The sequence below is a fragment of the Quercus suber genome, unplaced genomic scaffold, assembly GCF_002906115.3.
Source record: "Quercus suber isolate HL8 unplaced genomic scaffold, Cork oak 2.0 scaffold_4, whole genome shotgun sequence".
NCBI lineage: Eukaryota > Viridiplantae > Streptophyta > Magnoliopsida > Fagales > Fagaceae > Quercus > Quercus suber.
The window spans coordinates 2444293-2456228 of record NW_027069470.1 but is presented as its reverse complement, the minus strand read 5'-3'; the positions used below and the strand labels follow the sequence as shown (position 1 = coordinate 2456228).

Sequence of the window (11936 nt, the reverse complement as noted above, 5' to 3'; positions counted from 1 at the left end):
TTATTATTATTATTATTATTTTTTAAAAATTCGATAGGCACTGTGGTAGGAAGAGGGATTTGAACCCGAATGTCATCGACACTTCTTTAGAAAAAAATTATAACTTATTTTGTATAAGTGGACTTACATATGAAGGAAAGAAGAAAAATTGAAATACAAGTCCTTCCTCATACGGTCACACTCCAGGACAGGAATAGACAAGGTATGGGAATTGAATACCATTATTTTGCAAACATCTTTGTCTTTACTTTGTAGTTAAGACCTAGAAGTGAAATGAAGAGGACAAAGATGAAAATCCAAGCGTAGTACAGAGAGTGTGTTACTCTAATAAAAAATAACATAGTAAAAGTGTGTGCCCATGTGCTAATCAATCAGTTCTCTTCAAATTATGATTCTTGTCATCACCTGTAAAGATGAATTGAAGTGCCTCTCCTGTCCTTTATGCCAAGGCCAACTGCAGGAGCTTTGCTTCCCCCAAACGATAAAAAGCCTGTGAATATGACTGACAGAGAGGGGAAACAAAACTCTATTATATAAAAGAAAAACATTTAAATAAATTTAATGATTCAAAAAAGTTTTCACATTATATTTTTAACAATAGTGATTGGTGTCGGTAAAAAGCATAGTGTTAGGTTCATTAGAACTAGTTACCTGAATAAGTTGTGAAAAAAAAAAATGATAAGATTATGGTGTACAATGGAAGTAGTATTGTGGTGGGTTCAATTTCAATAAGGTGTGAGAAAAAATTGTAAATTTTTTTTGTCATTAGTATTGCTATGAGATCAATAAATTTAGTGACAATTTTTTACTAAACTGTTAACATGGTTTTTTTATTTTTTTTTATTTTATGATTACGGCTTTTTCCAATTCATAACTTATAATACACGTGAAAAACTCTCTAAAGTTTCTCCTAATACAGATCACAAGGATATTGACAGCCTTCACACAAACAAGCTTGGTACCATTGAGCAAAATCAACAGTGTAGAGAAGGTTAAAAATTAGAGAACACTTTCAAACAAACCTCGCCAATCCCAAAGTGTTGGTTTATTGGCTCCTAAAGTTAGAAGATTATTAGACACTCTTGAGAAATGGTGATGTGGTGCTCTCTCTTCTCATATTCATGGTAGATCCCAATATGAATTTAATTATTGAGACCTATCGTGAATGTGAGAACGTTACCATACTCCGACAATATGTATAATTACTTACTAAGGTCTCATGAGATTCATGAGGTCTTAGGATTAAAACTTTTAACTAGTATTTTGGAGTCATCCCAATGAATTTCCTTGTAATTATCTACATGTAAGGAATAAACTACACATACATACTCACTGAATAGTCATGTGTTCAAAGAGCTTTAAAAGCCACTTAAAAAATAAAATTGATGCTTCTTGCTGAAGAAGGAATCTGGGATTTAGATGAAAGCTACAGAATATGAGCAATACTAGAGATAACAAAAATTTCCATGATTATTTTTTCCACAACTTGTCATCCCAACAAGTTGTGGCTAGTGCAACCACTGTGGTAACAAACAAAACTTCATAATCGAGGGCCGAAACCTGGGCACCATTTGTACAGTATTATCATCTAGTATCTCATTGCAAGATTTAAAATCCATTCTCCTAAGATTTCTTGGCAAGAGTGAATGTGAACACAGATATAGATTTTTGCCATTGTTATAAAGTTTATTTTGATAGGGTCACGTTCAAGATTGCAAGCTTTAGGTAAACCAGATGGACAAGAATGGTTGTTACAGACTCAAAAGACAACATTTAGGAGAAAAAATGTATGCCATAGAGTTGAGAGTTCTTTTCTAATGCCCTTAAAACTGCTTCTAATTCGCATAATATTTGATGTTACTAAATGATGAGCCATGCATTTCTACTGCCATGTTATTTCTATGCGTCATTGTTGCCAGGCACATACTAGCCTAGTGCAACAATGAACGGTACAATGTAGCCAATGAATATGGTTGCATCCAGTGGATGAGGATGGCCTCTGGTGCATAGACGGTACAAATTGGCAGCTAATCTAATATAGATCCACGGTTAAGCTGAAATGCATGTATTTGTGCCTCGTGAACATCATTACTCGAAGGAAAGGTTGCCAGAGAGTTAGCAAATTGGTTTCTATTTATGTTTTTTCTCCTTGGTTAATCAGAAAAAGGAAAACAAAAGCTTCAAGCAAGAGTCTGACTTTGAAATTCTACAACTGATAACTTATGATAAATATTCAATAGCAATTCCATATTTAAACTCTGGACATCCCAAGCTTCCGTTCAAAGAGGCGGCGCAGAAGGTAAACTTGGAGAATGCTGGCACCAACAAGTGCTGCTGATTCAAAAAAGGCTTTGTGAACAGCCCTCCGACCCATTGCATCATTTACTGCATTTTCAAATGAAAAGATTAGATTATGAAATGGTTTTACAAACTAAATTCATTTATAAGTCTACCTAGCCAGTAAATGTTATTATTAGTGTCATGCTGACAATGTGTGCGCATTAATGTGTGTATTTTGTCATGTGTAGGAACTCTTGATCAATATTATATAGTCTATTTAGTCTAATCAAATCAGCAATTTTTTATTTATTCATTTTTTTTTTTAAATTAAAAATAAGAAGGCTTCTTTATTCAGCACCAAATATATGATGCAATATCACATCAGTATCAAGCTTGAAAAATGAAAACACCAGGTAGATATGATAATCAGATCACTGGACTACTCAGAGAATCTTATTCTAGCACAAAACTATCTATGGCAGGGAAGGAAGAAGGAAGCCAAGAGAGGGGAGGAGGGGGCCAGGGGAGTGTTCATTTCTCTCTAAATAATTAAGGTTTAATCAGTTGGAAGAACACAATCTGGAACAAATGTCTTAATTGGTTAGAACCCAGGAGTACATAGCATTGATAAGTTTAAGGGAAGAAGCAAAAGGCGATTAGTGAAAATCCAAAGAGATTGAATGAAGGGAATAAACACAAGCAACAAACCATTAAAGGACCATGCTTTCCCTTCTATTCAACATTACTATAGAAGGAATTCAGATAATCAACAGATACCTATTGCCTGGCGTTCAGTCTGAGCCTCCAGCCAGTGCTGTTCGAACTGAATGTTGTAAAGAGCTTCCTCCAATTTTGATATTTGATCTAACAAAGGATTAAAATGCTCTGCAAATATGCAAGCCAGTAAGTCCAAATCCATAATTCAAGGGCTTGATAAAAACAGAAAAGGACTAAGAACGGTGAAGAATGATTAACCATCTTTTGCATGCTGGTCGTAGTATGAAAAATGGCTAACATGTACATCAAAGTCAACTGTCTCATGATAGGGAGATTTATTAGTGAAGCAAAAATGGTGGATTCCTTTATTATGAGCCACAAACTCAATCTTCTCACTTGTCTTGTCACGAAAATCCTGTAACTGTTCACCTGAAGGTCCTTTCACCTGAAGATTTCAACAAGGTTGTAGAATCAATAGTGGTTTTTTCATGGCAATAATAAGAAGTAATAGGAAATAAAACAATTGAAATTTTTAGCTTGACATGTATAAAGCGTAGCCAGGTTAACATCTGTTATGGCAAACATCTTGCAGCTATGAATAAAACAAAGACATGAAATGAATGCCTTCTTACCCCAAGATATCTACTGAGTTAAAACTTAGGTACAATTCCTTTTGTGCTATACCTTAAATTCCTCAATTAAATTCAATTACATAGTTGTTTGCCAAATGCAGCACAAACAATGTTATCTTTCTTCAAGGACAATAAATTCAACCATGTGGTCCATTAGTCAATGCAACCGCGTGGTTGCATTAAATTGGGAAACCTATGGTACAACCATAAATGTTAGTATCATACCAATACACAACAGACAATACATATTGTACAATATATCCAAAAAAAAAGGTATCATATTGTTGATACGTGTTGACCATGCTCATGAATTGTACAATTGTATGTATCAGACAATGCATGTACATGTGGGTTTAAATTGGGCTTTTCACTAATAAAAATGTGCTGTGACTTAAGTCCAACAGGTTGTGGGACTTGTTTTTATCAAAACATTATTGGGCTACTTGGTTGAGGCCAATAAAATACCATGTCCATGAGTTTTTCCCCCTTCTCCCTCTTCTGCATTTGGACTACACATTTGAAACTCCACTTTCACATTTACAAATTTCTTTTCAATACTATCAATAACATATTTAACGACAATAAAATCACTTTTTAAATCCAATCCACGAAATAATATGATCTATGGACAACATCATTGTAGGAAAGGTCGAAAATTCTTGATCAATGGAGGAACAATATCTGTGGAAACTTTTACTCATGGGGGGTGCTCTTGGACCAGTAAATATTGCACATTGCTATTTTTGTTATAAGTTCAAGAAACTCGAATGGCAACAAGAAAATAAAGAAAACATTATTAAAATAGAACAACAATAAAAGATTGTAAATGTTGGAGATGAAGAAGAATATAGATATGAGGAGGATGTCAATGATGAAATGATTTAGAAGAGGATGATAAAATTGACTTGTACTATGGAGATGAAGTTGATTAGGGAAGATGATGAAAATGATGAGAAAGAAAATATTGTATTAACTTATGTATAATGTATTATCACTTTTAACTTTGACTAATTTCAATGTGGAAGTTATAAATATATTTTAATTTGATTTATTTAGGTTACTTTGTTAAATATTATTGCATAACTGATGATTAAATTAATCATTAGTTGGATATGTTCCAATTTTATAATAAATATTCTTTTCATATAAGTATATCTATAAGTTTTCTATAAATTTTATACAGTGTGTGTATGTTACGATACATTGACACAGTACAAGAAAATTAAAAATCAATTCATGATATGATTCACATTTTGAAAACTATGGATACAACATGAAGGAATTGTAGTTTGCCCTATCTATCATATGGCTGATATACACTAATGATATTTTGAAGTAGATAAGTGAACAAGAGGAAAAAAAATTAAAAAACTAAAGAACTTCACAAAACCTTTTTTTTGATGGGTAACAAGCCAACAAATTTGAGCAAAGAGACATGGAAGCTTACCACAAGATCTACACCATCGTGAGTATAATGCCAAGCTCCATCAACCTTAATTACAACAAAAGAAATATGCAGCGTATCCCCTTCATATTCAATATTGTGAGAGAAGCACTCTTCCCTATCAATCACAAACCTAATGCCAAACACATTTTGCAGGCTTGACAAGAGTGCCAGCAATACTAACACAGCAAATTTCTGTAACCCAATCTTCATCTGTAGATTACAAAGTGACATTTCCAAGTCATAAGAAAGAATAAAACTAATGGCAAGAAAGAGGGGGGCGGGGGATCTAAGGCATGAAAAACTGCAAAATTCAACGATTTGTAAAATCAAAATGCATCAAAGTTCACAAAACACAAAATTTTATTAAGGAAAGTCTGTTACCCAATGCATAAGATAAGTAGTAAATGTCAAATTTAAGCAAACTTAAGGTGCATCATATAATTTTCTACACAATTCACAAACAATAATCTATGTATGCTTAAGGTGCATCATGCAATTTTCTAAACATTTCACAACAAGCTATCTATTGCCATAGAGGAAGCCTTCAAAGAAAAATTTTCCCCTTCTCTTGAAAAATTTAACAAAAACAAACAGAGAACAGAAAAACAGATTCCCCAATTACCTTATATTCTATTGACTACTATAGCTTAACCAGAATAACCCACAATTAACACCGAGAGATTATATAATCCTAATCACAATTAAACTATTTTTCATAACAAAATCAAAAGCACAAGAACTAGATCTCATTTCATACACCGTTTGGTTGCTGAGAACACAAGGGAAAAATAAAAGAGATCATCAGACACGTTTAAAATTCAACCCCCACAAAAAAAAATCCCAGAAAAAAAAATTCAATCTTTTAGAATTTAGAACACCCAATTAGATCATATTCAAAAATTTCCCATCGTGCTAGATTGATCACCAAAAAATAAAAAAAAGGTTGAAAAATTAGAAAATTTTACCTTTGAATTTGACCAATCTGATGAAACCCAGGTAGGAAATGGCAACAAAAATTGAAAATTCTGAACGATCTGAGAAGCACTCTGATTTGAAAGACTCTCGAAAGGGAGAAGAGCTCTCGAGCTTAGGTTTGTGTCTATTTTCGAACCTGAAAGACTTCGAACAGAAACTGTTTAAAAGGCTGTGATTATATGAACTTCGTTTGTATGTATGGGTGTTTCTATGGCCCCACATTTATTTATTGTCTACGTGTTGGGCGGTTCTGATTGGCTGTTTTTATGTATCAGTGCGCCACGTAAGTACGATGTTGTTTGGTCTTTACCTTCCAAAAATGTACTTATGTTATATAGATTCTAGAGCGTTCAAATCCAGTAGAATTGTCCAAGTTTTTACCCAAAACCTCTATTAAAAAAAAAAAGAAAAAGAAAAGAAGTTTACCCCAAAAAAATCTAGTAGTATTTTCCAATTTTCATTTGTAATATTATCCAATCTGTATTAGAGAAGAAAAGGGATTAAATTCAATTTAATATTAAATTTTATTTTAATTATTAAATTAAGAGTAATGCTACAGTTATGAATTATTTTACAATATTTTTATTTTTAAAATATTGATGCAGTCAACTTTTTATTGGTTTTCATATAGATTCACCATTCATATTACTTTTTTATTTACTAATAATTACTCATTTACAATAGTAGTTTGTAAATTTTTTTTATAAAATAGTTTATATTTCTAGCATTATTCTTAAATTAATCTTAAAATTTTAATTTTAATTAATTTAGTCATTTACTTTATAAAAATGAGTTAATATGGCCGTTTCTATCCAAATTTATTAGCAAACAATGTTGTTTAAATATTCTTAAATGGCGTGCATGATGCTCCCTTTTGGTCTATCAATTTTCATTGTATTATTATTATTTTAATCAAACTTTTCATTGTATTAATTTGTTGGTAACTCATGCGATACATAATTTTTTTTACATAATATGATTTTTATTCTCATATTTATTTACTTTTTTAAATATAAAATTTGAAAATAGTTATTAATAGATACGAGTATTTATTTTATTATTGTTGTGTTTGTATATTGAATTTTATATTTTATTATGAGATTAACTTCTATAAGGACATAGTGGAAAATCTAAGTTTTATCCATTTAATTCTAACATGCCATATCATTATATTACATATAAAAGAATAACCATAACCCAACTCAATCAACTCTTTTTTTGTTTTTGTTTTTTTTTTTTTTTGAGATAAACGACAGCATACTTGTTTTATTTATTCCGTAGCTTGAAAATCAGTACATACAAAAACGTCAATGTCAGACAAAACAGACTCCATCCAAGCAGAAAAAGGAAAAGATAATCTTGCTTTTTGGGCTAAAGCATGTGCCACAACATTACTTTGCCTTACAACGTGAGCGAAAGAAAAACTCCACATGGAGCTAACATGAAATAAAGTCTCTCTAACCAAATGACCAAGAGATGAGAAGTGCATGCCAACCCCTTGCAACCCCTTGATAACCGTTTCCTAGTCTCCTTTAAAGTGGGACTGTTGTAACCCGATGCCCACACCTACTTCATCGCATTCATTAAACATAGCAATATCAAAATTTGTTTTATATTCACCTGGGTTTGGAGGTTGCCATTTATGTTGTCTCACCACCTTGGTGCTGCCAGAATGTTCATGGCAGGAGCTGAACAGTTGCAGAAAATTGCAGACCACCTCTCTAATGCGTTAAGTGGAACTGATTGTTATTGCAATCTCGACTTGTTTCTGTGAGACCATAAGAACCAAGCCGTTGTTGCAAAAACTTCACGAACTCTCAGTTTTGACATAATTCTAGCCACCAAGTCTTGGAATGACCCCTGTGATGCTTTGAATTGATTTACCTAGTTGAAGTCTATATATCCCATACCTGTTTTAACACTTCACAGCCCTACAATGCATGGTGTGTGTCTTCATCAGCTTAGCCACATAAATGACAGACCGGATCAATCAACACTTTCCTTTTCACCAAATTTGTTTTCGTTAGCAAATTGTTTGAACATGCTCTCCAAAGAAAATGTTTCACCTTCACTAGCACGTTTAACTTCCATATGCTCAACCAAAACCTACCTAGTAGACTTGAGTTTGAACCCGATGCTTCCCCACTCCTTGCTTCTTCGCATAAGGCTCTATACCCGGATTTTACCGAATATATCCCATTCCTTTCTAGTGGAATGTCACAAAGAGGAATTGCCTTAATATAAATCAGGTTGTGGAATGTCACAACGAGGAATCGCCTTAATCCTATGGGCATCAAATGGCACCAAGCATTTATTAATTTTTTGATTTTTCCAACAGCCTAGACTAGTGTCAATCAAGTCAACCACCTTCATGTTGGCATCTCCTGCCAATGCAAAAGATGGTACTCTCCCACCTGAAGCATCTGGTATCCAATTGTCCTTAAATACACTTATGGACAATCCATCACTGACTATCCATTTTGCACTTATGGATATTACTTTTCTCGCCTTCAAAATGTTTTTCCAAGCAAATGACCTCGAAGACTGTTTTGCATAAAAAATAGTGCCATTTGGGAAGTATTTTGACTTAAACACACGATAAAATAGGGAGTTTTTATCATGGATAAGTCTCCATACTTGTTTTGCCAACATAACATTATTGAACTTAGCCAATATATCCCATTCCTTTCTAGTGGAATGTCACAAAGAGAAATCACCTTAATATAAATCAGGTTATGGAATGTCACAACGAGGAATCGCCTTAATCCTATGGGCATCAAATGGCACCAAGCATTCATCAATTTTTTGATTTTTCCAACAGCCCAGACTAGTGTCAATCAAGTCAGCCACCTTCATGTTGGCATCCCCTACCAATGCAAAAGATGTTACTCTCCCACCCGAAGCATCTGGTATCCAGTTGTCCTTAAATACACTCATGGACAATCCATCCCCGACTATCCATTTTGCACCTATGGATATTACTTTTCTCGCCTTCAAAATGTCTTTCCAGGCAAACGACCTCGAAGACTGTTTTGCATCAAAAATAATGCTATTTGAAACATCCCATTGCAAAGGTGGGTATAGCTTGAACCACCGCTTTTAACAACACTTCTTTTCTAGCTTGAGATAGGAGTTTTTCCTTCCACCCTTTTAATTTACTCCAAACCTGATCTTTTATATAATTCAAGCTCGCTCTCCTATTTCTGCCAACTACTGTTGGAAGCCCTAAATATTTTTCATACTGTTTTATCTTCGGCACCCCAAGGAGCTCTTTAATGGAATTTTTTGCCATGTCACTAAGAGATTTGCCAAAGAAGAGTGTAGTTTTCTCCTTATTTATTTGTTGGCCAAAAGCGGTTTCATAGACCTCCATTATATTTTGGATAGTTGTGACATCCTCCAAACTAGCTCTACAAAATAACAAGCTGTCATCTACAAAAAACAGGTGAGATATTTTTGGACCATTTCTATAGAGAGAATATCCTTGAATTTTTCCTTCACTAACCGCATGATTTATCAAACCATTAAGCCCCTCAGAACATAGTAGGAAGAGATATGGAGATAAAGGGTCCCCTTGTCTCAACCCCCTAGATGGTACTATATGACCCCTTGGTTCCCCATTCACCATAATAGACAAGGAAACTGTACTCACACATTCATAAATCCAACCAATCCATTTTGAATGAAAACCCATCCTCTCCATAATTTTTATTAGAAAATTCCACTCAACCTTATCATATGCCTTACTCATATCTAATTTCATTGCCATATAACATTTTTTTTTCTAGATTTTTTTGTTTGCATATGATGTAAAGTTTCAAATGCCACTAATATATTATTTGAGATAGCTTTATTTGCTTAGAAAGCACTTTGAAACTCAGAAATAATTAATGGCAAAATCTTTTTTAACCTATTTGCAAGCACTTTGGATATTAGTTTGTACAAAATATTACAAAGAGCTATAGGTCGAAAATCATAAACTTTTTCAAGACTCTTCACTTTTGGAATAAGAGTAAGGAAAGTATGGTTCAAACTTGTTGGTATTTTTCCAGTATTCAGGCAATCCAAAACTGCTTCAGACACCTCATCTCCAATGCTTTGCCAATAATGTTGATAAAAGAGTGGGGGCATCCCATTCGGTCCCAGTGCTTTCAAAGGTGCCATCTGATTCAGAGCCATATCAACCTCAGAACGTGAAAACTCCCCCACCAACTCTGTATTCATCTCCTCAATTACCATTGAACCTGTGTACTGAATTACTTCCTCCATGTTGCACGAGTTTGAGGGAGTAAAAAGATCCTTATAAAAATTTTCCAACAAACTGGGGACATTGTCATCACCCATACACATAACACCATTTTATTTCTCAACCCCAAAATCCAGTTCCTTCTATATCTTTAAGAAACTCTATTGTGGAAATATATAGAGTTTTTGTCACCTAATTTCATCCAATGAGTTTTAGATCGTTGGTGCCATAATTTTTCTTCCTTCACTAATAAACCCGCTAGCTCTTGTTTTAGATTAACTAAGGTAGCCACATTACTTCCATTAAGAGTCGCATCTTCTACTTTCTTCATCTGCCTCTTCTTCTCCGCAATTTCCCAAGTGACATTGCTGAAAGCCTGAAACAACATCTACTCCACCTTTTTAATTTCTCTTGGCATCTTTCCACCTTCTTGACCACCTCGCCCATTAGTAAATCCCCACCGCCCTCACTCCATGCTACTGCCACTGTGTCATGACATCCATCATCCTCAAGCCAGATTTGTTCAAAGCGCCATGGTTTATTTAATTTCACAGGTATCCCATTTGGATGATTAGGACTGGTTTGTGGTTTGAAGAACCACACTCTAACACCATAACTTGTGCAGCAGGATATTTATAAAACTAATCAGCAGTTGCCACCGCTCTATCTAATCTTTCCTAAATAGTAACATCATTAACACACTTCTTAAACCACATAAATCTACTTCCCACAAAATCCAAATCCATCGACCCACACTCATCCAATGCATCACAAAAAAATTTCATTGTAAATAGGGACGTAATCTCCCACCCTTTTTTTTCCAATGTCTTGGTAATCTCATTGAAATCACCTGCAGAAAGCCATGGAACCGAGAACCGATTGTGTAAGTTTCGTATCAAGTCCCATGACTCCATCCTTCTTTGAGTCTCCGATACACCATAAAATCTCGTAAATCGCCACTCATCGCCCTTTCCTTTATTGATTAAAACATCAATATGATTTAAAGAGGAGGATTCAATGTCAACCACAACATCCTTTTTCCAGAAAAGAGCTAAACCACCACTATTTGTAACCTTTGAGACTCCAAAGAAACCCCCCATCTGTAATCTTTCTTTTATTCCTCCTAGCCTTGCTTCAAGCAACTATGTCTTAGCTAAAAACACAACTGCAGGATCTTGTGCTTAGACGAAGTTCCCTAGCTCTTGAACTATCTGGTGGTTCCTAAGCCCTCGACAGTTCTAATATAAAATACTCATGTCCCTGGCGGGGTTGGACACCAGCCTCCACTACTTCATTTTTGTGATATTCCTCCCCTTGGTGACCATCTGTTTTTTCTGTTGTGTTTCTGAAACACAGAAATTTGTTGGCAGACTCTGCTCCTGTCCCACCACCATAACTAAGAAAGATGTATGATCAGACTTGGATTTTTGTAATCGTCTCCAAGTAGGAGCTTTTTTCTGGACTTGGATAAGTTTTTTCACCTTCTTAATAATATCAACCTGCAGTGTTTCAGTTGAATGCAAACTTGTGAGGCCACGTTTTTGACAATCACCTAATGTAGAGACATTCTTGGGTTGGACTTGTTTAGGTCCTGCTACACCCTTCCTCGTTGACTCAAATTTTTTTAATTCCTCATCAA

General features: G+C 34.5%; 1 protein-coding gene across 1 annotated transcript; it reads right to left on the bottom strand.

The window, feature by feature from the left end:
* Positions 1-2115: 2115 nt before the first annotated feature.
* On the bottom strand, positions 2116-6229 carry LOC136060990 (transmembrane emp24 domain-containing protein p24beta2-like). The gene is made up of 5 exons (XM_065771128.1): positions 6042-6229; positions 5077-5286; positions 3256-3442; positions 3058-3165; positions 2116-2385 (listed from the first exon to the last, which is right to left on the bottom strand). Exons 2-5 carry the CDS (start codon positions 5284-5286, stop codon positions 2252-2254), a joined length of 639 nt encoding a protein of 212 aa, XP_065627200.1. The 5' UTR covers positions 6042-6229; the 3' UTR covers positions 2116-2251.
* Between the last annotated feature and the right edge of the window lie 5707 nt (positions 6230-11936).

Excerpts from the sequence above, each read along its gene's own strand:
- LOC136060990 (XM_065771128.1), bottom strand. The coding sequence starts at position 5,286 with ATGAAGATTGGGTTACAGAAATTTGCTGTGTTAGTATTGCTGGCACTC. Across the intron at positions 3,166-3,255 it reads CGACCAGCATGCAAAAGATG|AGCATTTTAATCCTTTGTTA; the intron begins GTTAATCATTCT and ends GCATATTTGCAG. Across the intron at positions 2,386-3,057 it reads GACTGAACGCCAGGCAATAG|TAAATGATGCAATGGGTCGG; the intron begins GTATCTGTTGAT and ends TTGAAAATGCAG.